General features: G+C 40.8%; 1 protein-coding gene across 1 annotated transcript in view; it reads right to left on the reverse strand.

Annotated features, from left to right (window-relative positions):
• Positions 1–27143, reverse strand: part of LOC124722184 (carboxylesterase 1C) — a 148454-nt gene that overhangs the window by 22489 nt on the left and 98822 nt on the right. Inside the window, exon 3 of the mRNA XM_047247383.1 lies at positions 22416–22525. Within this exon, the coding sequence (XP_047103339.1) occupies positions 22416–22525 (110 nt within the window). The remainder of the gene's footprint in view (positions 1–22415; positions 22526–27143) is intronic.

Here is a 27143-nt window from a genome sequence, read left to right on the forward strand (position 1 = left end):
CTACCATGGTTAATCGTCTTCCAAAGGCTATAAATTTCAAGAGAGATTTAGATTTGAAAAGGGAGGGCAGAGGTTCTTTTGATCAGGTTGTAAGGAGTGATGAAAAAATAGCTGCAATGAAATGGTTTGACAATAAACCTGTTTACGTTGCATCTTCTGCTTTTGGTGTTCATCCCACTGGTCAAATTCAACGTTTGTCAAACAAAAATAATGTTTATGTCCAAATTCCTAGGCCAAATGCAGTTACCATATATAACAAATATGTGGATGGTGTGGATCTCCTGGATAGTGTAGTGGAAAATACCCAATGAGAAGCAGAGCTAACAAAAGCACAGTACCCATGATCCGCCACTTCATAGATTTTGCTGTTGCAGCAGCTTGGTTAGAATATAGGCAAGCAACGCAAAGTAATAAATTTATGAGAGAAGACATCATGCAATATCAAGCTTTCAAGCTTGATGTTGCACAAAACCTTATTTTCTGTGGTGTGGCAGAAAAAGAGCAAAGATCAGACTCGAGCAATGATGATGATGAGGGTGATGATGATGAAGGTCCACCAGTAAAACGAGCAAGAGTACCAAAAACTTTACCGTCTTTGCCATTAAGGGTATCAAATGTTAAGCACATGCCTTAGATGATGAACAACAAACAGAAAAATAGGTGAAAATGCAGGTTACAGGGTTGTAGAGGTCTAACGTTTGTACGATGTAGTACCAGTGAAACGTTTTACATATGAAAGAAATTGTTTTGCTCTTTTTCACAGGAAGTGAATTTCAACTTATGTTACGTTTCTCACACAAAAACTGGGTTATTTTATATGTCAAGCATAATTTTGTTGTAACACTCAGATGTATTACTTTGTATTAACATAGACCACAGGTATCACATATACCATCTGAAAAATATATGTCAAAATGAAAATAAAATTTTCTCTGTATTTTGGCTTATTTATGACCTTATCGCTTTTGAATATCGGTTTCAATAAAATCAAACTTCGAACCAACCTTCAGGACTCTAGAGGTTATGTAGCCAATAAGCAGCACTAAACTTGCCAGAAATTTACCCCAGCACCCAGTTTAAGTTTGGCACACATTTCTTTATCAACGCAAATGTTGCAATAAGTTACCCTAATCCAACACCCCTTCATCCACGTACATGATTTGCTTCATTATTCAATAACTCAATCTGTAGCATGGCATGCTGCGACTTCTTTATTTTCTGCATATGCATGACCATTCTCTTTGCTAGTCTTATCCTACATATAAATTCCCTTATCACTGTGTGCTAGTAGCTTCTCCAGCTTTGTTCCTGGCTCACTGTGGTTGTTGATGGAATGTGTAATTCTATCAGTTGCTTGTCGAGATTTCTACCACTACTACCTGTGATGCGCATCCTACAAGATATACAGTATTATGCTACTGCGGTTCTTTAGCATCGACCCAGCTGTTGTGCAATGAAGGGAGGCCAAGTCATTTGACCAAGATATTGTTCCCCTGTCATGAACTCTATGAGAAGCATGCCTGATTCAATGCTTATCTGTAATTCTTCTGCGTAAAAACTAACAATTTCGTAGCCACTATCATCCTTATGATGTAAGCTCTAGGGTTTGTTCATTGCACTTTGGAAACTTCAAATATCAGTTGACCAGTTCAATAGGTCTGATTTCTCTAAAGTGCTCTTGTGTTTTGAAGAACATACTAACTCATCTGGATTAAATTTCTGCCTGCAGGAATACATCATTTTCGTGTGACTGTATACCGTGTTTAGAGGCTCATTATCATGAATATTAAGTAATTTCATTTTTATTGTTTCATATAGAGTCCAGTTATACTGCCCAATTATTTGTGGAAGAATGTCCATCCATTTGTATGATCCACGAAGGTTAAACGCATCCAGATAAGGTTTTTATCCTTCTGTTCAAATGTTCCATGATACGTGCCCTCGATGGGGAGAATTTTGAGTAGGGGTGGAGTCCATACTGCTAGATTACTGTCTTGAAATATGAAACTCATCACCACGATTGGTTTTAAGGTTTATGGGACATTGATTAGTCCCCATCTGCATGAATTACTCAAACACCTATGTAACATGCTTCCTAGTCTCGGCTTTCTTAGGTAGGGAGCAGGTAAATTTTAAATGCGTAGCAATGACCATTAAAATATATTTCAAATTTTCATTTGATTGTGAAAAATGTTTCATATCTACAGAATCTGCCTGCCCATAAATCATCCAAACTCCAAATTATAACACACATGTACCATAAAGTTTTATGTGCTGGTTTGCGGAGTCCTCGAACTACTATCACCATAATGATTCAGTTTTATGTCTTTCTTGAAGCTCTGACAAGATGATATGGTTTCATTCATGTGGGCTGTATTCCCGAAAGCTGCTGATGTATTGAGTAGCCACAACCATTCTATTATTTCATACGGGACATCGTAATATACAGGGTGATTCTGTGATGATGCTACAAACTTTAATGAATGGGGCAGAAGGGTAAATGTATCAGTCTGGCGTAACTGACCCTGATCTCCAGAGACGACCAATTGGAAAATTGTATAAACGAAAATCATTCTGATGCCTGTAGCAAAGTGATACAAGTACTCACACTGTTGTTACTAAGCTGTAGAGTAGGGAACTTTCTGAGGTAGTAGTGTGGACCATAACAAGAAAAAGATGTCCTGTATATATGGGCTCTAAAACGCATTCCTTAGGGAGCTATGAGCACTTGTTCATTTTCACTAGTGTGAAACGCATCTCTTCTACTGAACAAGTGCTCATTGCTCTCAAGGGATGCATTTCAGAGCCCATATTTATTAGACATTTTGTTCTTGTTTGGTCCATACCGCCATCTCTGAAAATTGAGTATGCTACAATATTAGGAACAACAGTACCGGTACATGCAGTCCTCTGTCGGAAGTATTAGAACGATTTTCGTTTATAGATTTCGACTCTGTTGTTTCCGGACCAAGGTCCCTTGGCTCAAATTAATACTTTATTAATACTTTTACCCTTCTATATTATCCCTGAAAGTTTGTAACATCATCACAGAACCACCCTTTATATACTACAGAGATCAACATTTAATACACTCCTGGAAATTGAAATAAGAACACCGTGAATTCATTGTCCCAGGAAGGGGAAACTTTATTGACACATTCCTGGGGTCAGATACATCACATGATCACACTGACAGAACCACAGGCACATAGACACAGGCAACAGAGCATGCACAATGTCGGCACTAGTACAGTGTACATCCACCTTTCGCAGCAATGCAGGCTGCTATTCTCCCATGGAGACGATCGTAGAGATGCTGGATGTAGTCCTGTGGAACGGCTTGCCATGCCATTTCCACCTGGCGCCTCAGTTGGACCAGCGTTCGTGCTGGACGTGCAGACCGCGTGAGACGACGCTTCATTCAGTCCCAAACATGCTCAATGGGGGACAGATCCAGAGATCTTGCTGGCCAGGGTAGTTGACTTACACCTTCTAGAGCACGTTGGGTGGCACGGGATACAAGCGGACGTGCATTGTCCTGTTGGAACAGCAAGTTCCCTTGCCGGTCTAGGAATGGTAGAACGATGGGTTCGATGACGGTTTGGATGTACCGTGCACTATTCAGTGTCCCCTCGACGATCACCAGTGGTGTACGGCCAGTGTAGGAGATCGCTCCCCACACCATGATGCCGGGTGTTGGCCCTGTGTGCCTCGGTCGTATGCAGTCCTGATTGTGGCGCTCACCTGCACGTCGCCAAACACGCATACGACCATCATTGGCACCAAGGCAGAAGCGACTCTCATCGCTGAAGACGACACGTCTCCATTCGTCCCTCCATTCACGCCTGTCGCGACACCACTGGAGGCGGGCTGTACGATGTTGGGGCGTGAGCGGAAGACGGCCTAACGGTGTGCGGGACCGTAGCCCAGCTTCATGGAGACGGTTGCGAATGGTCCTCGCCGATACCCCAGGAGCAACAGTGTCCCTAATTTGCTGGGAAGTGGCGGTGCAGTCCCCTACGGCACTGCGTAGGATCCTACGGTCTTGGCGTGCATCCGTGCGTCGCTGCGGTCCGGTCCCAGGTCGACGGGCACGTGCACCTTCCGCCGACCACTGGCGACAACATCGATGTACTGTGGAGGCCTCACGCCCCACATGTTGAGCAATTCGGCGGTACGTCCACCCGGCCTCCCGCATGCCCACTATACGCCCTCGCTCAAAGTCCGTCAACTGCACATACGGTTCACGTCCACGCTGTCGCGGCATGCTACCAGTGTTAAAGACTGCGATGGAGCTCCGTATGCCACGGCAAACTGGCTGACACTGACGGCGGCGGTGCACAAATGCTGCGCAGCTAGCGCCATTCGACGGCCAACACCGCGGTTCCTGGTGTGTCCGCTGTGCCGTGCGTGTGATCATTGCTTGTACAGCCCTCTCGCAGTGTCCGGAGCAAGTATGGTGGGTCTGACACACCGGTGTCAATGTGTTCTTTTTCCATTTCCAGGAGTGTAATTTTGGCTGAATGGCAATATCTTTTCCACCCAATGCAGGTTTAATAATACACTCCAAGGAAAAAAAGACACACCACAAAGAAAATATCCAAATAGTACTGAAATCGATAGATGTGCTGTGCATGTGCATATAAACGAATGATTACAATTTCACAACTCCAACCCCTATGCAAGCTGTTATTCGGCTTTGAACTGAATCACAGAGTTGTTGAATGTCCTCATGAGGGTTATCATGCCAACTTCTGTCCAATTGGCGCATTAAATCTTCAAAATCCCGAGATAGTTGGAGAACCCTGCCCATAATTTTCCAAACGTTCACAATTGGTGAGAGATCTGGCTCAGCTGGCTCAGCAAGCACAAAGACAAGCATCTGAAACTCTCGCCGAGTGCTGATGGGCTTTGAGGCTCAGTTCGAAGTGGGACTTGTCACTGAAGATAATTCTATTGCAGTCAATGAAATTTCTGGCTGAAGATGTCTCTGGAGATGCCCCAGAGAGCAGTGGGATACCAACCTCATTCTTGTCCACTGCATGGCCCGAAAAACAGGAACAATGGTCTGGGGTGTCATTTATTTTCATAGCAGAACCCCTTTGGTTGTCACCTGCTGCCCCCTTACAGCACAGCAGTATGTTGATGGTATTCTACACCACATTCTGTTGCCCTTCTTTGCATACCATTCTGGGCTTACATTTCAGCAAGATAATGCCCGCTCGCACACGGCGAGAATTTCAACTGCTTATCTTCGTGATTGCCAAACCCTGCCTTGGCGGGAGTATTATGAGCCGGGGCCTCCAACTGTCTTGGGATTTTTACGATCTAACGTACGTATTGAACAGAATTTGGCACGATCCCTCAGGAGGGCGTCCAACAACTCTGTCAATCAATGCCAACCTGAATAGCTGCTCGCATAAGGGCCAGAAGTGGACCAATACATTATTGACTTGCTCATTTTGTGAAACTCTTTCTGTTGAATAAATCATCCAGTTTTTCTGAGATTATAATTATTTGTTTGTCTCTACATGTATATCGCATCTACCGATTTCTATCACTTTTTTTTGTCTTAGAGTAGTTTTTGATATTTGCCACTATTCAGCTTTTTATTCTTCCGCCTGGTGTGCTGCCCTTCCTACGTAAATTAGTCATACTTAATATTTCAGCATATATTTGTATCTTATTGGGGATATACCTTTTGAATTATGAAGTTTTTAAGAATAATAAGTCCATTAAGCTAGAAGGCTGTGGCTAAGACATTTCTCCGCAAAATCCTTTCTTCCTGGAGACCTCGGCCTGCAAGTTTCGCAGGAGAACTGTGAAGTTTGGAAGGTAGAAGGCGGGGTACTGGCAGAAGTAATGCTGTGAGGACGGCTCGTGAGCTGTGCGTGGATAGTAGAGAACTTGCCTGCAAAAGTCAAAGGTTCCGAGTCTCGATCTTACACAGAGTTTTAATCTGCCAGAAAGTTTCACATCAGCGTACACTCCGCTGCAGAGTGAGAAATTTATTCTGGAAACAATTCATAGGGTGTGGCTAGCCAATGTCTCCATAATATCACTTCTTCCAAGTGTGCCAATCCTGGAAGTTTCGCAGAACGTCTGTGAAGTTTGAAAGGTAAGAGATGAGGTACTGGCTGAAGTAAAGCATGAGGAGTGGTCGTGAGTCGTCTGGCACACAGTTTTAATCTGCCAGGAAGTTTCATATCAGTGCACACTCCACTGCAGAGTGAAAATTTCATTCTGAAAATGATGGCTGTAGAACGCCGGTGTTTTCACGAAATCTAATAAGCACAGACACCCTAAATATTTCCGGACAAATTATTCCCGAACATCATAATGTTTCGACTGAAAGACTCTGTATTCGATGAGAAGGAGAGTTTTAACGCTCATTACATCATCGAGTGGCTTAAATCTAAAAACATGTGTAAGCTGTTACTCGAAATTTCTAAAAAACTTGCGGTAGAATGCTATAATTTGGACACAATTTACTGTTTTGTCTTTCCTAAACAACCGATGTCTGTTTAATGTACCATTTCAAACAATTTCACAAGTTACTACAGTGTTTCAGAGTCAGGCGTTTATATCTATGTATGACTAACGTGATCAGCATTTTCAGTTGAATGGGGAATGCCAACCTGATGGTTCTGCCCCTGTTTAACTCCACTGTAAGAGTGGAGCAAATAAAATAATTTTACCTCCTGTAGGTGGTTTACATATCATTTCAGTCGAAATGAAACGTAGTTCAGAGAGATAAATTTGCATTTATTCTCTTTTTGCTCTTGTTTTTAATTTCAGGTAATACGGTAGGATATACAAATAAGTACAAATATGCATATATTTTATTAGCAGCACCATGAAATGACAATGTTGATGCATCATACACACTGCCAAAGAAGCTCGGCACACATCAAAATTAGAAGCAGAAACGTCCTCTGAAGTGTTCAGATGGTTAAGCTTCGTAACTGCATACCACACATTTCCAAAAATCCATACACATTCTCCCACCACCCAACATGCTCATTCACATCACACTCGATGGCAAACATCAAGTTTCTGAACGTTGATTCCTGAAAGCAAGTGCGCTGTGCAGTATTCTCGTCATTGTATATTTAAATTGTTCTTTGCTAGTATGGCAGCGCTGTGACCGAAGCCGTTTCAGTGTTGAACATTGCAGTTATCTTTACATAATTCTAACATAACTCGTACCATTCATAGTATGAAAGCATTAGTTTCATGCTACTGTACTGAGATTTTTAGACATTACCACTGTGTTGAACTGAACATCAGAGGACTTTCACACATTCACATGTTTACTCACAGTCATTTGTAGATTGTAGATTACAGAGACTAGTATCTCTTTAATAGGTAAGGTTTGCAACAGTATCCGCGAGACGACTGTCGTGGCGATGATGATTGTGGCAACTCAGAGCCTGGGAAGAAGAGTTCTTGTACTTCGTGTTATCGGAGATCTGGTATATAGCCAGTGTGCTGCTGCTGCTGTGGTGCTGATGCTCGAAACTCAGTCAGGTAATACATCAGTGCAACGCTGTGGCGCAGTAGACAATGGAAATTCAAACGCGAGGAAAAGTAGCTGTGTGTTCTGAGAGCATGAATCACGTAGGGTGACTGTGTGCTGCTGCTGCAGTGGTGTAGACAGTTGCTGCTCCACAGCATCATCGGGAGACAGTGGCACAGTGGGGCGAATAATAAATGAAAACACATATAATCAATAATAACAAGCCGTGAGAAGGATGGATGCATTAAGGATACTTATATCGAATGTGACAGTCTTCTTCTTTTTATTCTCCCTGTTTGTGGTGGCTGATCTTTTCTGCTGCTGCCAAAACTTCATGTTGGCTGACCTACAGACCAAAAATGATGAGTCCATTTCATGAAGACGGATATCGTACCTGTATGAATGTATGAGATAAGCCACAACTTGGACTGTGGTACGGTCGAATTCCCAAAACAGTGTAGCCTTCCACGATGTATACATCACACTATTGAACTACGGTAGTGGGGGATCTTGAAGGTGGCCAATTTGGGTCATACATTGTTGTGATTAAGACAAGGATAAAAGCATCTTGTCATGAATTACACTTGCATAAACACAACTTAACAGGACAAGTGTGCGGTTTGTTTACAGTAGAGTCGTAAATTACTAGGCCAAGAGTACAATGGACACACTGACAGAGAACTGGTTATGCTTCACTAATTACATCGAAACCCTTCACCATCGATATGCTATTGGATTGGTGCATTAGTTCGTAGCATTTTTTCACAAGCTTAATAAACACAACAAATACAATAACAGAGGTTTTTTAGTCATTAATAATATATTCTCCTTCACTGTTTACAACAGTCTGCCAATGCTGGGGTATGGTTCAAATGGCTCTGAGCACTATGGGACTTAACATCTGAGGTCATCTGTCCCCTAGAACTCAGAACTACTTAAACCTAACTAACCTAAGAACATCACACACATCCATGCCAGAGGCAGGATACGAACCTGCGACCGTAGCGGTCGCGCGGTTCCAGTCTGTAGCGCCTAGAACCACTCGGCCACACCGGCCGGCTGCTGGCGTATCTTTTCGAATTCGCGACTGTAGAAATCATGTGCTTTTGAGATGAAGAACTTGTCGAGCCACGTTCAGAGCTCGTTTTCATCCAGAAAGGAAGTTCCTTGAAGGTTGTTCGATAGATAGCGGAAAAGAAAAATTCTGAGGGAGCAAGGTCAGGTGAAAAAGGTGGAATAAGGTGACTGCGAAATGACTTCCCAGTCCAACTCCAGCATAGCGTTTTTTGTGTCTAGCAGAATGTGGGCAGGAGCTATCGTGTTGTGGCATCACTTCATGCAGTCTTCATGGTCGTTGTTCTTGGACTGTATCTGCAAGACGTCTCAGTTTCTCACAGTAAATGTCAGCAGAGATGGTTACACCTTGGGGAAGCAATGCGCAGTACACCACATCATCGCTGTCCCACAAGATGCATAACATTAACTTTTATAGATGCATGCAGGCATTTTTATGGGGAGTTGGTGTTTTGTTTTAGCTCGGCCACTGCTTTCCTTGCGTTAGCATAAAGATATCATTTCTCATCACCAGTAACGAAACAGGAGAGCAATGGTCAGTGTTGATCACAAGCCAACGGGTGATGAGGAAGCACAGATGCATATATGGCTACCTACTGATTTTTGTGATTTTGATGTAGAGCAGGAAGTTCCCATATACACCATTTTTGAACCTCCTTCATTACACGCAAATGTTGCACCATGGTGGAATGATCACAGTTCATAACATTTACTAGTTCTCGAGTAGGTTGATGTGGATCATTGTGGATTAATGCGTTTAAACTATCCTCATCAAACCCCAAACTCCTTCCTGAACGTGCAGAGTTACTAATGCAAAAGATATCCTTCTTATAACGGGTAACCATTTTCTTGCCGGGCTCTAATGGCGTTATCTCCATACACGGTGCACATGTTACTGGCTGCCTCCACTCCTGTCACCCCTTTATTGAACACAAACAGAAGAATATGTCGGAAATGTTCCGATTTATCCATTTGGCACTCCATTTCCTAGCGCCCACAACTCCACGCACTACCCCCAATGGCAAAATGACAATCTATAAACTCAAATAGTAAAAGTGAAGTACAAATAAAAAATGATAATCGATAAATAAACCCATAGCAACCAGAATGCCAACATGCAAAAAAAAAAAAGAGGAAGAGCTTCGAACTTATTCATATACCTAATATCTCTTTGTAGTACTTCTGTATTAATGTTTCACAGTGCGTTCTGCAATGAACACTTCACGAAATTTTGTGGTATCTTTTTCCAGACCGTTATTCTCGTTAGAATAAGTGACAGAGCGTGCTTTGGTTTTGAAGTACTGTGATATTTTTTTGAGTCTCTTAATTAGGTAATTGAAGTTCTACACAGACGGTGCTTTAGTATCATTGCTCATCATGGAAAATTACCTTAGAAAAACAGTGACTATCAGTGAAGCATTAATCCTCATGCTTCAGAGACTTGGACAGCAGTGGAAGTGTGCCATTCCACAGATGCAGTTGATTGCTACTTTAGATGATTTATCGTTATTCGATTCCCCTCTCTCATGCTGATAGCGGTTAAGACCTAGCACAAAGAATTACACCTCCAAATATATGGAAATGGTTTACTAATTATAAATGTGTCAACCTACACGTAATTTATAAGTTAAAATGTGGGAAACTTTGAAGTTTTTGAAACGGTAAAAGCTGATTTTCTTGATGGTTATATAGATAAAAGCAATTATTTCCTGTTTATTTTGGCTTTTTGATGATGTGGCTGTGTAAAGTTTTGTGACTCTGAGAAAGTAGGAATGGAGAGGAAAAGTCCGATCTGTTGATTTAGATGGGAAAGCGGGCATTAGCTGTGGGACTGGTGAAAGGAGTTAGATGATGTGAATTTTGTGTGAGAAGTACAACCGTTTGAGACTGGCATGGCTACAGTGTGCTCGAGCACTGCAGCAGTCTAAAGCTCATGTTTCTTTATAGCTTAGCAGTGGTCAACATCATTGTCAGTTTGACACCAGCACTACTAGCTGTCACCTAACTTCGTCATTTGCTTTAAACCGGACAGATATTATTTCAATGTGCACTGCATGCTTTTGATGTCAACTGGTCCATACTTTAAGTGAACTCTCACAATGATATTAGTTTCCTGTAAACCCAACAGGTATTACAAACAAATTTTGTTGTAAAAGATGAAATACCTCCCCTAAACTTTGATGTGCACATCAAAGAATTAATAAGCAGAAAATAACGTATTTGAGGTTTGTTTTGTGAACATGTACGACTATATCACAGCTTTAAGCGTATTTGTGTATATCAAACCAAAACACTTCACATATACTGTAAATATAAAGACTGTACATATTATAAATAAAAGCTCCTCACTCTTCCAGAAACTGAGTGTTCCTCCAGTGTGACTTCTGTTGCAACTTCCCTGCAAATGAGCAGCTCCAACACCCAATTCTTCTTCTGTACTAAGAAAGCAACGAGTGTTGATCCTCCTCCTCTTTATCACTATAAGTTGAAGAAATTACGGTTGCATACAGTGTTCCAGCCTCATGTGTAAATTCGACTCGTATACACTTCCAGTCAACTAATATGAAACTGCTCTCAGTGCGAAGCATGGCTAAAACTCCACAGTTCATAATCCTATTGGAGGTGGTCAGCTCATCGTATCACGTTTCTCGACTCCTTCGTAAGCCCCATTTTCTCCCCTTCCTCGGAAATAGGCCACTGAGAGAACTTCTAAGTCAAAACGTATATTCAGCTCAGTATCGGCTCATCCAATCACATTTCGCAACTGCTTTTTATGTCACACAACCTTTTCTAGAAATATGGCAATCAGCGAGCTTCCTGTGGCAAGTGTGAGTGAGATATAACATAATTCTCATCCAGTGGTGTTCGAAACTGCATAATGTGTGCGTGTCATTGGCTAACGTTAACTAGTTTCCTGTCGCTCAGGAGCCTAAAACAGAGAAACTTTACGTACAATGACCAGTTTGAAAGGCTATTATTGTCTTATTTTGCTAGCTATCGTGGTAAGTATGTGCCTAAATATATGTGTGTTCGCCATGTAGGCGTCACCGACACTTGCTGGTGTAATGTTCTAGACTGCTTGTTTCGTATTTTAGCGTTTTGCGAGAAAAAAATATATTTTGAGTTACAACCGTTTCCATAGCTAAATCAATAACTTATTTTTGTGTGCTATATTTGGAAGTATTATTGAACAAAATGTAAGACACTTTGTTTATTTACTATATACTATACAGTAGTTTTGCTCTATTAACTCACAAGATTCCAAGTAAAACACGCTGAATTTTGATCATAGTGTTGTCTGTGATGTGGGAGCGGCATTTGTTATTTCAAATAATGTTCGAGGAAAAATGGGTACAAAAGACGAATTATCATCACCTGAGGTTTTTAGAAGTTTTTTCATTAATCGCTCACTCCACCTAACATAATTTTGGGGTTCGGGACTTTTTTTTTTTTTTTTTTTTTTTTTTTTTACAAGCAGTAGTGACACAAGGAAAGAATGTCTTGGATGAAATTGTAACTCTGTGCAACGAAACTGTGTTTGTAGCATTCAATGAATTGTAAAAAGTTACTTCTACGTATAAAACACGGTGTTCAACCTCCCTCAGCTATCCAAAAACGTCTACACTGGTTTCAAAATTAAAGCAACAAACGGAAATTTTGCAAAGTTACGTTATTTTGCCCCGAAACAGTATAAAAAGATGATAGTAAAGTAGAAACTATGTGAAGAATACAGAACGTAAACAACTGCAACATGCATAACGGTAGACACAAACGTTCTTCGTTTTTTCCAACTTACAGGATTTGCACACACATTCCGACAACTGGTTCATGTGCTCAGTATGGGGTGTGACCACTTCTGCTAGCAATACAGGCCTGACAACTACAGGGCATGCTGTGAATGATGACATCAGCCTCGTGTTGAGGCAATAATGCCCATTCCTTCTGCAGAGCTGCTCGCAAGTGTGGGAGAGTGGTTGGTGAATGCTGACGTGATGAAACCCGTCTCACCCGTCTCCCTAGGGCTTCCTAGACCTGCTCAATGGGCTTCAAATCGGAAGATTGAGCAGGCCACGCCATGCGTGCACTTCCGTTCCCAAGAAAATATCAACCACCAGTGCTGTCTGAGTTCGAGCATCATCGTCCATTAGTACGAACAGCCGTACTTGAGGTCCCAAGATCTCGTCACGATACCTGACAGCACTTCAACTTTGGCAATCCACCCGTACAATTTCATAAGAGGTGTTCGAGTGGTCACCATAATCCCTGTCCACAGCATTAGGGATCCTCATCGATATGCGTCTCTTTCGAAAATATTTGTGTCCCAAAGTTGTATTCCACGTTCCCTCCTGATACAAATCCACAGAGAATCACTCTCAAGACCAAATCAGGACTCATCTGTGAGAAGAACATTGGCCCACTATTCGACCGTTAAGGTGGCATGTTGATGACTCCACTCTAGACGTTGCTTTCTCTGAAGCCGCTGCAGAGCTACACATACAGCAGGTTTCCAACAATAAAGGCCACTCTGCCGAAGCCTTTTGTACGCTATTTGCCTCAATACAACACGTCGGGTGGATGCTGCGAGGTCAGATGTCAGTTGCCGTGCAGTACTAAGGAGGTACTATCTTGACCTTCCAGTGGAATAACGGTGCTGTGTTTCCGATGACACACGTGGTCGGCCCTGCCTTCATCTTCAGAATTGAGGTTCGGTCTCTACAAACTGTCGGCACATTCGAAAAACAGCAGAACGACTCACATTAAGCCATCGAGCCACATGGTTTTGTGACTGTCCTGCTTCCATTGTCCTTATGGCCCTTCATCGCAGAGAGTCTGGTAGGCATCTTCTCTGTGCATATTGCACCGTCTATGACTGTGTACGTAGCCATTGTGGATGTGGGTCTACGCGGCAAGCACTACGCCGTTTGATAGATGTCATGACGTCATCATTGGCGTGGTTGTCTGTTGACCGGAATGCGATCTTCCGTGCAGAACACTACCCTACGGATATCTGTTGACAGTTGGTATGATTATTTAGTGAATTAGACAATGGACGAGGAAATAGCGCTTTGTTGCTTTAATTCTGGACGCCAGTGTACTTCTCAAACCTCTGCCCCATTTTGCTACCCCCCCGTCTCTCTCTCTCTCTCTGTCTCTTTCTCATCCCCCCCACCCCCCCCCCCCCACCCTCCCCACACAAACACACATCACATAAGTTCTCCCCCAGCAGCCGCACAACAATAATTTTCATCAAGCATTCAACAGAGACAGAACGATGAAAAAGTGGGTGGCGACAATAACATAGCGCCTCTTTATGAAAAAAGGTGACATGTCAAAAAATGTGGAAAACAATGTATACAAATACAACAATAACAACAAAATCCACCAGAGACCCACAAGTGGAAGAAAAATGTAAGTGTAGTGACATACACAACAACACCTCACGAAAAAGTATTTCAAAAACGAGTAAATTTCTTTACGATTGCTTTGCAGATGACATGCTGGTAGAACTACAAAAAGAGGTAAATACAAGCCGACCTGTAAAAATTCGTTTCCACAAGCAATGTAATTCCACGTGAGCAATCGAAATAAATTAACAAAATGCACATGCCATAGTTTTAGGCCTAAAACAGAAAAACAATTTGAATTTTGTATGATATTTTACAGACATAAATCGAAACCACAGAAGTTGACACATAGGTGTCGAAACATATCTGGATAAAGGAAAAGAAATGCATTGTGTTTTGGGTCAGGCAGAATAAAAAAAAATGAACAGTATAATTCGCAGACACGAAAGAAAAACGTCAGATCATAATCCATGATGTTCTATACTAGAAAAATATAAATGAAGTTATTTCCTGGCTAGTACAGCTGTTTGTTATTTTCAATTTTAGGCCTAACTGTGGCTATGCTCCACTGGGATAAAATATATTTGTCCATATCTACATCATAAACCTAATAGAGGTAGGAAATGAGGAAGAATGACAGCAAATATTCTCAATGTTATTGCTGCCTATCACACATTTACATTGTAGACCTGCAAAACCTACAATAAGTGTGTTATCCAACGAGACAGGACAGGAAACAATTTGAAATTTAACAAAAGGTGTAATCAGTATCATTCGATTCCAAATTAAATATACGAGGTATGTCCACAAAGTAAGTTCCGTTTGGTTATATTAAACAAACGTGCACAGATACAGAAAAAATATTTATTGTACAAAAATGTGCAACTGCAAAACTACTTTTCTACATAGCTTCCGAAATTTTGTAGGCACTTGTCATAGTGTGGCACAAGATTTTGTATGCTTTCTTCATGGAAGGTTGCCGCCTGTGTATTCAACCATGTGCTTCCATTCCATTGACTGCCATTTTGTTTCAGGGGTGTCGAACGATACCCAAGTTTCATCCCCCGTGACTATCCGAGAAAGAAAACCATCGCCTTCTTCATCGTAGCGTGTCAAAAACTGAAGTCCACTGCCCATCCGTTGTTTTTTGTGTTGTTCAGTAAGAATTTTGGATACGTAACGTAAGCAAAGTTTTCGAAATTTCAGTTTTTCAGAAACATTTTTATGAATTAGTGATCGTGAGATTCGCGGAACTTCCATAGCAAGGGCACTAAGTGTAAACTTATGGTTGTGCTTAATCTTCCCTTCAGTTGTGTGAATCAGTTCATCAGTAACCACAGACGGGCGTCCACTTCGTTCTTCATCGTGAACTTGATCACGTCTTTCATTGAACAGTCTGACCCATCTTCTAACCATTGAATCACTCATAGCATTTTGTCCGTAAACCTCGCAGATTTGCCGATGAATTTCCTTTGGTTTAACTTTCTTTGCATTTAGAAAACGATTCACAGATGTGATTTCACACGCGGTGGTATTTTCAATTACTACTGATATTATGAAGAAGCACTACAAAGCACACGTCGGCAGAAGCGATCTGAAAATGGCGTACATGTCTTCTCCTTGAGTCAGAGTAACTGCCTCCCATGCTCGGAACTGCGATCGTAGCGCTGCCGCGGATAGAAATAGAAACGGAACTTACTTTGTGGACGACCCTCGTATGTGAAGTTAAGTAGTGATTCCGAAGCACCACATGAAGCTAAGTTAGGAGTACAGAGGTCATGGTTAAATAATGAAATCAGACAACATTATGAACAAAAATTAAACTAAACAAGAAAATTAAACTATACGATTAGCACCTGCACACAGCCACTTACCTGAACAATTCTACAATTCTCCTAGAAGGAAAGATATTGCAGAGACGTGTCTTAGCCACAGCCTGGGGGATGCTTCCACAATGAAATTTTCACACTGCAGCGGAGTGTGCGCTGATATGAAACTTACACGCAGATCCCAAATCTTTTTCTGGGAAAATCCCCCAAACTGTGATTAAGCCTTGTCACCGCAATATCCTTTCTTCCATGAGTACTAGTCCTGCAAGTTTCGCAGAACTTCTGTGAAATTTGGAAGGTGGTCAGACGTTAGTTTATCAGATTTCGATGCCGTTACAATAAATTTTGAGAGTCAAAAAGTGATTCTCGAATTCTCGGTCCTAAATCTCCAGGAGCTTCTTTTAAAACTATGAAAATGGGGTATGCAATTTGCCAGTTGCAGAGACTGTAGACTGAATTGTGTAACTGTAAGTAACTAATGACTGTGACTGCACAATGAGTTCAATTTTCTTTGCACCATTTAATTTAAAACAAAGTACATCCAGATGCCAACTGCAGACTGAATCCTCTCTGATCAGAGCTATGGACATTTTCAGCACTCAAAACTGATAAGCCCCATAGCTTGCACTACAAATCGTGAAACGACCTCGTTGAGGCCATTATTATCGTTTATATAGGTTCTAGTTATAAACTTCGTTATTTTCTGAGATACAATTACGTCCGCCGATTTTAAATTCAATGACCGTTTGGAGCTTGCCATGAAATTGGTTGACTTTACTTCCCTATTCATTTGCACGGTCCATTTTTGAAGATCAGTATTATGGTCCATAACCTCGGATACTTTATATGAATTCCAGCTGTCGTGAAGAACATACTTTTCCTTGCAATACAATTGTGTCACTTTGCGATATTTATGCTTCACGGACGAAAGTGACCGTTTTCTCTTCTTCCTGCTCTTCCAAAAACTCAATAACAGATTTCTTATATTCGAAATTTAATCCGGTTTTCTGAAGAAAGGACTTTGCTTAGAATAAAATACTCCCCATTAGTTTCCGATACACAGTCATTTTCAGTCATTGCACCATGCATCTCTGATCCATCACACCATACATAACCCTTTATCTTGGTGCATAGTGATGTACTGTCCATCATTGCTCTCAGAAATCAATGTTACAACGGTATCCCTCAATTCCACTTCCTACGAATTAGTAGAACTCAATTCCATATTGCTGAAATGATCAGTTACCGTTCGGCAATTATTAATTGGGTAAACGGTTGGTATCTTCCGTATTTGTAAACTGATGTATTTTGTACACAATGCGAAGCCTCAGGTTGACCACAGTTTTATTCAGCAACACAAGTACAGTGAATACTGACAAGTGCAGGCTGTCTGAAAAGTGATCAAAAGAGAAGTCGCTGTAGGTGGACAAATCCAGAAATCCTTGCGATGAGTAGCAATCCGAAGAGAGTTAAGGAAGAGAGAGAGATCCCGAAGAGTGCAGCGAGGTCCTGAAGTCGTGTGGCGATGTACGTTTCCCTAGTAGTAGCTAGCGGCGGACGAGACTGCTAGAGCTGGCGGCGTCTGTTTGCATAACGAGAGGCACAGGTTTCGGCAGACTCGCGTCGTGGTGTTCCAAACCAGCGGCACAGCCCTCTAGCCCGTGAGCTGCTAGCCTGCAAACCTGAGCGCACTGCTGGCCGCCACTCACAGCACCCCTTGGCTGCGGCTGGCGAGAAGTGGAGGTGGTAACAAGGCGTGTTACAACATGATGCAAACTTTTATAATTTTTAAATAAAAGTCTTTAGAAACAAATCCTGAAATCATCTCTGTTGTGTTGTCAATAACTTGTTGCAGCAACTGTTCTCATGGTATGGCTCGCTAAGCAGTTTCTACTCGAATTTATCGCCCCAATACACCGGTGGTTCTTGATGCTGTTCGACGATTTGTGAGATCCTCTTCGTTAGAGCCTATGGAGATGAGCCATGAAGAGAACTTCACTTACACGACTCAGCCAACAGTCTCTGCAGCTGGAAAATTGCTTACCCCGCTTTTCATAGTTTTAGCAGAAACTCAGGAAGGGTTTGGACCAAAAGTTGGAGAATCTCTTTTTGAAGCCCCGCAGGTTCTTGTGACGAGATCGAAATCTAGTAAATTAACGTCTGACCACACCAAAAGATATTCGATAGCAGTTTTCTTTTTCAGTGCAGGAGAAAAATTATTTTTAGATTCTTGACGTGGTCACTGTCAAACAACCGTTTTGAGCACCATGCCTGAGGACAGTAAACTTGTTCATTCGGTGATCCTAAATGGCTTGATGGGAGATACAGTCATTGGATGCATGTTTTTTGATGTTAGAAGAACTTTGAGAGGAGACTTTTAAATCTAGTTCTACTGAATGATTATGATGTCAATGTCCACTTGAGACGCAATATAATCAATCTGTATCACTAGTACATAATCAGTTCTCTTTGCAAAGCTTTTCCAGTGTACGGAAATATAGCTGGTACGGATCAGAATATTTAGAGGATCACTCACCACAATTAAAGAAGCCTGTCCAATTTTGTTTTTTATCGTGTCGTCCATTGTGTGTGTCATGTGAAGAAACTTCGTTCATTTTATGTGCATGGTGTAAGAAGTCTTACGTTTTAAATATTTCTTGACAGATTATCCTAATGTGATGATTTTGTATCACAAAAATGAGTTGTTTGTTTTTTCAGTTAACAAAATACACAAATGTAAAATGATAAATTAAAGAAGAAAAGAAAGACGAGATCTAAACATTAAGTAACAATTTAAAACATAAATGAATAAATATGTAAAACATTTAATTAGAATAATAATGAATGCTTGCACATTTTAGTTAGGTATGTTGAAGGTATTCTTAACAGTATGCTGAGCATCTTATTTTCTAAAAATATGCATTTCAGAAACCTGTTGTATTACACATGTGACTTGAAAGCTTCTTTAACTTATGTTGTAACAAAAGTTTTCATTTTGAAAAATTGATTAAAGGTAGTGGTGTGTTTTCCAAAATTTCAGATTACTACAAAAGTCGGTTAAATAGTTTTTAAGAACTTAAGTCACATCCCAGCTTTTATATGAAACGCATTTTTTATGTTTCATGGTTTCCAAGGTATTCCCTCTAAACCTGACCTGCCAAATTACTATTCAAGGTGTGTTTTACAGCTCAAAGTGAAACTGGGTTAAAACGAAAAGACATGTGCCGGTATTGTATTGTATTGACCTCTTTGCATACACGCCAAGTTTCATCAAGGTCATTTTTTTTACATCTGGAAATGTTCTCTTGTTAGTCGATTCCGTCCGCGTCTGCTACTGGAGCTTCCACGTGCTCAATGTGGAGGTTAGCGGCGTCTATTACTGTATCGGAAATAAGCCTGAATCCTGCGGCCTGTTAATATTTATCTCGCTCTCAAACTGGGGCTAGTAACTTTTCATTTACGCTGCGTGGGACTACGAGGACTGTGTCAGACATTTTTGGTATAACAGTGCATACTGACTGTTTGTTTCACACCTTTATGACATAGTGGGCCTATCTAGTTTAATCCTGTGTTTTTGAGAGGAACGATAAGTTATAGCTATAAATAACATGTTTTACAAAAATGTCAACTTCAGTCATAATCATTTGATTCCAAACTTTATTAGAGCTTCAGTACGTAAGCTCATCGTGTATCTAAAGGAAATGGGAATACACACACTTTATATACTAAAAACTTAATGGACTGAATTAATCGTCCATTATATTAGTGGCTTTCTCATGTCATTTCTCTCAATGTGATACATGGGGTATATAACTATTGGAGAACATGGCACATTTGAGACAATAGTAATACTTTCACTATTACTTTACAAGAGCCTCATTAGATGCTGAATAATGGCACAAATTCTGCTGATTACCTTTGAAACAAGTGACTGCAATATCAATTTAGGGAAAAAAACTGTCCAGATGTATGTATTTCTGGACTGGCCATTTTATCACACTTATAATGTACGCTGGACTCTCGAGTCTACAATCTGAAAAATTACTTTATATGTAAATGCCGTGCTCATAACACGACAGCAAGAATTGCATCTAAGAGAGTGGAGCACGTCACTATGACATCTGGTCTAAACTAATATGCACACTTTTAATGTACATACGTTACATTAGGCTGATATTAGCAGTATCCAAAGAGTAAATTGCCCAAAATTGAAAAAGAAATGTGTAAACATCATATGTCTAATTCTTAGTGTAATAGTATGTCGAAATTGGTTTGATGGAACTTTTCTTTCTCAGTGCTGGAGAAAAATCTGTATTATTATTAGGTTCATGGGGTGGTCAGTGTGATAGAATCGTTTTGAGTGTCATACCTGAGGACAATGCACTTGTTAATTTGATGATCCGAAAAGGCGCAGCAGGAGAGGTACAGACATTGGATATACACGGCTTTTGAAGTTGAAGGAATTTTGTGAGGAGATTTTCAAATTCACCTCTACTGAATGATTATGACATCAGCCTCCACATGAGAAACAATATGATCAAGCTGCAGTCACCAGTACATAAGCAATTCTCTTCACTGAGGTTTACCAGTGTACCGAAATACGCCTAATACAAATCAGGATATTTAGAGAATCTCTCACCGCAATTTGAGAATTCTGCTGAATTTTGTTTTATGTTGTGTTGTTTGTCGCGTGTATTATGTGAAGAAATTTCGTTCATTTTATGATTACGGTCTTAAAAAACGTTATGTTTCAAGAATTTTGTTACAGATTATCATATTGTGATGATTTTGTATAACAATGAGGTACTTAATATTTTCAATTAACAAAATGCACATTTGCGAAATGGTACACTAAAAAAAAACAAGAAAACACGAATTTAAAATGTGAAATAATAATTAACAATGTAAAACAAAAATAAGTAAAACAAATAATTAGGATAGTAATGAATGCTTATATATTTTACTTAGGTATGTTGAAAATACTCTGACAGCAAACTGTGTACAGCTTATTTTCCAAAAAAGGCTTTTCAGAAACTATCTGTATTACTCAGGGATGGACGTGGCGTGAAAAGCTTCTTTAATTTATGATGTAACAAATGTTTTTATTTTGCAAAATTACGTAAAGTTGTTGGGATATTTTGCGATATTTCAAACTATTTTAAAAATTGATTACATTTTTTTAAGAACGTTGGTTACATTTCAGCTTTTATATGAAACACGTTTTTTATATTTCGTGATTTCGAAGATATTTCCTCTAAACCTGATATGTCAAATTACCCTTTAGGGTGTGTTTTACCCCTTAAACATGGAATTGACCAAAAACAAAAAAAAGTGTTGAATTATTTCGGTCTTTCTACATACCTGCCAAGTTACATTAAGATCGGTAATTTATAGCTGGGAATGCTCCCTTGCTGGTCCCTTCTTGCAGAGGGCCTTTAGTTGATTAAAATAGCTGCGAAGGATAGCCGCGCGGTCTTTGGCGCCATGCCACGGTTCGCGCGGCTCCCCCCGTCGGAGGTTCGAGTCCTCCCTCGGGGATGGGTGAGTGTGTTGTTCTTGGCGTAAGTTAGATTAAGCCTAGGGACCGATGACCTCAGCAGCTTTGTCCCATAAGAACTTACCGCCACAAACTGATTAGAATACTGGGGAAAGGTGGTAGGGATTGCAACACTAACACTCGTAATAATGCATCTACTAAACATAAAAACAAAAATGTGTTGTGAATGTTGTGAAATCATAATAAAACAGGACATTGTTTAAATTTAGGCATCCTTCCTGACGATTGCACAATCACAAAAACGACATAGAGAGTGAGTGTTGATCTGCAGCTACACAGGTGTGACTAAGAAGGCGTCGGAAAGAGAACGCTTGAGCTGCTGCTAGGCCGTTTCTTAGCGAGATACTAACGATTACCAAACGAACGAAACGTCCACCGAAATCGGGCAACATCATTGAACTCTGTTCAAAGCAATGAATAGAAAAACTTTTCTGTGGGATGACACTGAATGTCTGTAGCAAAGATGCAGTCGCGGGCGAGACTGCAGCTGCTGGTTCTTCCATGAAGGTCTTAATCTCAAAAACTAGGCTAGTGTTACCCTGCTGGGCGGGAAAGGGCTAGTCATCACCTGCTGGGCCATGGAATCAGGCTACTTTCTTTTTGCCCCTGAGGTCCCGTGATATGGTGCCGCCCCAATCGTCAGAATGACAGGTTATCAACTCTTCTCAAAATTTTGACAGTCTAAATCGGTTTTACAGATTTCGCTTCCTCTGTATGCTGGGAATTCTTATTATAAGGTCTCTTCCCTCTTTAAAATTTCGTTATTCTTTTAATTCGCTGTCGAATTTTTAGTTACGTCGAAATAAAATTTACATGAAAATCATGACTATGCCATTGTGTTGCTCATCATCAAAGGGTCCCGACTCTGTCACCTAATTAGTTGCTTATTAATTTCTACTCGACTCATCCTTTGTTTCCATCCTTGCGAGGCTGTCCAAGTGGACGTCTAGGCACGTGACGTTCTTGGGTGGTTTCGTTAGACGTGGTAATACAAATATTCACTAACGAATTCGTTTCTAACTATTAAACAACAGGAGGAAGGCCTTTAGAAGTAATACAGCATCTAATATTTTGTATGAAAATTAATTTACCTTTTGCTTGGCAGCAAGCACAGAACCATCCCATAGTTGAGGTGCTCCAGTGTTAAAGTTCCCTGGATGAAACCAAACCATAACGGGCCAGCCTCCTGGTGGACTTGTTCCTGTCAAGTAAGTAATACTGTCTTGTACAAATGCAATGTAAACTCAGGAAAGACATAACATAAGGATTAACAGCAAAAGTAAGTAACAAATGCTGTAACATAACAACAACGAATCTACATTACACTCCATGATATATAAGTTGCAGAAGCCACAAAGGCTGTTAGTCCATGCTTAAATGTATATGAATAACATGATATCATTGGAAATGTATCATAAGAACTAGATAGCAGCTTTCAGAGATTAAAGATGTCATGCTGTGAACTAGTTACCTGGAATGAGATACATTAAAGTGGGGACAAGTGCATCACAACATCGTACTAAAGCAGAGTACCGAAATAAAGACATATATATTGCTGCAATGCATGAAATGGAGTATCTACCACATTGTACAATAAACAAATTGTGCAGTCATCACTATTATAATGCATTTAGGAGAGCACAGTAACATATCACACAGCTTAACTTTTAGTACCTGTTCTGCGTTACATCCCACATTTGATAATCTGACGACGGTAGACTGGTTTTAGATCTTTGTTAAGGGCGTATGTTTGAAGACTGTGGAGTTAGCTGAACTCCCAAATGGCTATATAAAACATAGTCTACAGACTTAAGAAATAATCTTCCAATGCCACAACTAGTTTTCATCCTTAGCTCCATAACCTTCGTATCGTACTATCCCTAACCATGCTCAGTATAAAGAGGCACTGGACTTGCATTTGGGAGGAGTATGGTTAAAAGCCCCATCTGCTCATCCAGATTTAGGTTTTCACTGATCTTTCTGCATCACCTAAGATATAATGCTAGAGTACTCCTATTGAAAGGGGACGACCAATTACCCATGCAATGTTAGTCAAATTTAAGATTTTGCTCTATTTTCTGAGTTCATCATAATTAGGACGCTAAACCATAATGATCTTTCCTTTATTATCTCCTTCATTATCTGTGTCCAAACAACCATATCAACTCAAAAGTCATGAACTCACGTTGACAAAACAATACAGACCAATACATTTTATCCCATAATTATGTTACAACTACACATACTCCCTCAGCACATTTGATCCACAAATTGTTAATAAAATTAATTTGACCACCATGCACAGAAAACAATTTGTCATCCACTGGTTAAAAACCAGTCCCATATAGCTGCAATCTCATTTATCCATGTTGGCGAGTATCTAATGCCCAACTTAACCCCTCCCCATAGTGTCTTCCCTAATTTCCTTCATGGAATGTTTGATCCTTATACTATTTGAAACCAAGTGAGACAGTGCAGCTGTTAATGCCTTGGACGTGCATTCAGGAATAGTAGGATTCAATTCCGATCAGGTCTTCGAGATTAAGTTTTCTTCGCTTTTCCTAAATCAGTCAATATGAATTCGGGGTTCATATTTTTGAAAGTAAACCATCAGTCTCCTTCCAGTCCTTATCCTTTCCAAGCTTGTGCTCGATATCTGATGGCAATTTCATTAATATAATATATATAATATAATTTCATTAATGATACATTAAATTGTGATCTTCGCTAGTTTTTACTGTTTCACAAAATTCGGAATCCAAAGCTATACGACCTCATACAAATCCCATGGCAGCAGTTTCTTAGAACCTTCAAGCTGACTTACCTATTACCCACAGTGATCATATTGCAGAGCTTGCTCCACTGCAGAAGTATTCCTTGATCGAATAGTTCATCTCTTGTTGCATTCTTATCTCTTACATTACATAAAGAGATGTAACGATGCGGCATGCCCACCAGGGCAGCCGAGAACGCTAATGCGCTGCTTCCTGGACTCGGGTAGGCGCGCCGGACCCGGATCGAACCCGCCCGGCGGATTAACGACGAGGGCCGGTGTGCTGGCCAGCCTGGATGTGGTTTTTAGGCAGTTTTCCACATCCCGCTAGGTGAATACCAGGCTGGTCCTCACGTTCCACGCCAGTTACACGACTCGCAGACATCTGAACACGCTCGCACAATTCCATTACTTACACTCGATGCAGACAGTAGGGGTACACTAATTCCGTCCCAGGGGGTACGGGGTGGTGGCAGGAAGGGCATCCTGCTACCCCTTTCCACTAACCTTGCCAAATCCGTTCCTGACAATGCCGACCCTGCGTCAGTGCGGGGCATGGCACCAGTGAAAGAAAGAAAGAAAGAATGTAACGATTGGGCATCTCTGCTAAGCTAATGAAAGACTGTTCCCACTTCATATATATGTCTAGTGGGATTACATCAGTATCCAAAAGGGAAACTACCTAGCTGTGATGTAAAAGTGTATTGACATTCAACTCATTGTGTCCTTTCTACAACAGCGTCCATCTGAAGCCACATTTACTGATATCAGAAGCTGTCTTATTTACGCCACCTCTCTCATATTTCCGCCATATATTTCTCTCTCACACTTCATTAATGAAACAGGCTCTAAAAGTATTTCCTACACAACACGCGCTGTAAAACATGGTTCTCTCTTAATATGATGCCACAAACGCCTTCTACTAACTGTGATAAGTCCTGTATAGAAATCTTACAGCTGCGGTGCCTCTGGCAGCCTTCTCAGCTTGTGACAGGTCCTGTATAGAAATCTGACAGCTGTGGCAGCCCTCCAGCTCAGCGCCACAGGAGGTGGCTTGTGTCGCTAGTGCCTTAAACTGACCCTGGACTCGAGTAGGCTGGGTAGGCTTAGGATAGCGGAACAAACACTGGTAGCAGTTACTTCTGTAAAATATCTGGGAGTAAGCGTACGGAACGATTTGAAGTGGAATGATCATATAAAATTAATTGATGGTAAGGCGGGTGTCAGGTTGAGATTCATTGGGAGAGTCCTTAGAAAATGTAGTCCATCAACAAAAGAGGTGGCTTACAAAACACTCGTTCGACCTATACTTGAGTATTGCTCATCAGTGTGGGATCCGTACCAGGTCGGGTTGACAGAGGAGATAGAGAAGATCCAAAGAAGAGCGGCGCGTTTCGTCACAGGGTTATTTGGTAAGCGTGATAGCGTTACGGAGATGTTTAGCAAACTCAAGTGGCAGACTCTGCAAGAGAGGCGCTCTGCATCGTGGTGTAGCTTGCTGTCCAGGTTTCGAGAGGGTGTGATTCTGGATGAGGTATCGAATATATTGTTTCCCCCTATTTATACCTCCCGAGGAGATCACGAATGTAAAATGAGGGAGATTCGAGCGCGCACGGAGGCTTTCCGGCAGTCGTTCTTTCCGCGAACCATACGAGACTGGAACAGGAAAGGGAGGTAATGACAGTGGCACGTGAAGTGCCCTCCGCCACACACCGTTGGGTGGCTTGCGGAGTATAAATGTAGATGTAGATGTAGACGCTACACCTTAGATTTCGCCGAGTGCAGATGGTACAAGAGCTTTTCTAAATTCTAATCAGTTTTTTTTGTAAATATTATTCCAAAAAATAACATAGGAACTTCTAATAACTAGTTTATCACAATAATACGCCAATTTTAAGTTGGTATTACATATTTCATTCTTAGTTCGTCAGAACGATTGCGAACCTTCGTGAAAAACTTTTGCCGGCCGTGGTGGTCTCGCGGTTCTAGGCGCGCAGTCCGGAACCGTGCGACTGCTACGGTCGCAGGTTCGAATCCTGCCTCGGGCATGGATGTGTGTGATGTCCTTAGGTTAGTTAAGTTTAAGCAGTTCTAAGTTCTAGGGGACTGATGACCACAGCTGTTAAGTCCCATAGTGCTCAGAGCCATTTTTTGAAAAACTTTTTGACAGCTCCCGCCTATTTCCGTATCATGACGTTTCTCATCCGAGGTTTAGAGTGTTTAGAGTTACAAGTTCAACAACGACGCAGCCTTGTGAAGTGCGTATGCACAATATTTCTCAGACTTGCAATTATTTCAGTCTGCTATTATATGAAATATATAATCACGTACTCTACTGTATAAATGGCATTAAAGTAGTGTTATAGTTTCTGGAAACTGTAACACAATATCTTTTGCAACTTCATATGTGGATATTATGAAATAATAACAACTTTAACAAACATTTTTTTTATGTTGAATATTGTTTTTATTACAGATAATACATATTTATTTAAGTTCTTTTACACATATTTCTGAGACAGGGTGAAATGGGGACTTCAGTGTGAGGTTTGTGTCAGACAAATGACTGACTGAAATTGTTTTTTAAACCTAACTTTTTAATCATATCACGGGAGATTTCAGGTCATGGATAGGAAAAAGTAGCTTCCTTGTGCTCTACAACAACACAGCACATGAAGAAGACACAGACAGTTTTTTTCTTTTTCCCCCTGTGGTCACTATACGAAACCACCGATTGCAGTTTAATAGCTCGGAGTTCCAAACTGTAGATCATGCTGCAAGCACACCAACGTTTGGTTTCTGGAATACTGTGGAACTAACTACATTCGACATCTATTGAAAATCTTAAATACTGCTGCAATGTAACTGATTTATTAGCTGGATAAGGTATCCTTTTTCCTTTAACAACTTGTATAGGTTTATAATATGAAAAAAATGTCACTGAATGTTGTATGGGTGCAGTATGACCATATGAAAGTTTACTCAGTGCATGATAAATGCATGACAGCTGTTGTGTGTGGTGGGCATTCTAATCCCTGTGGAATAA

The sequence above is a fragment of the Schistocerca piceifrons genome, chromosome X, assembly GCF_021461385.2.
Source record: "Schistocerca piceifrons isolate TAMUIC-IGC-003096 chromosome X, iqSchPice1.1, whole genome shotgun sequence".
Lineage (NCBI taxonomy): Eukaryota > Metazoa > Arthropoda > Insecta > Orthoptera > Acrididae > Schistocerca > Schistocerca piceifrons.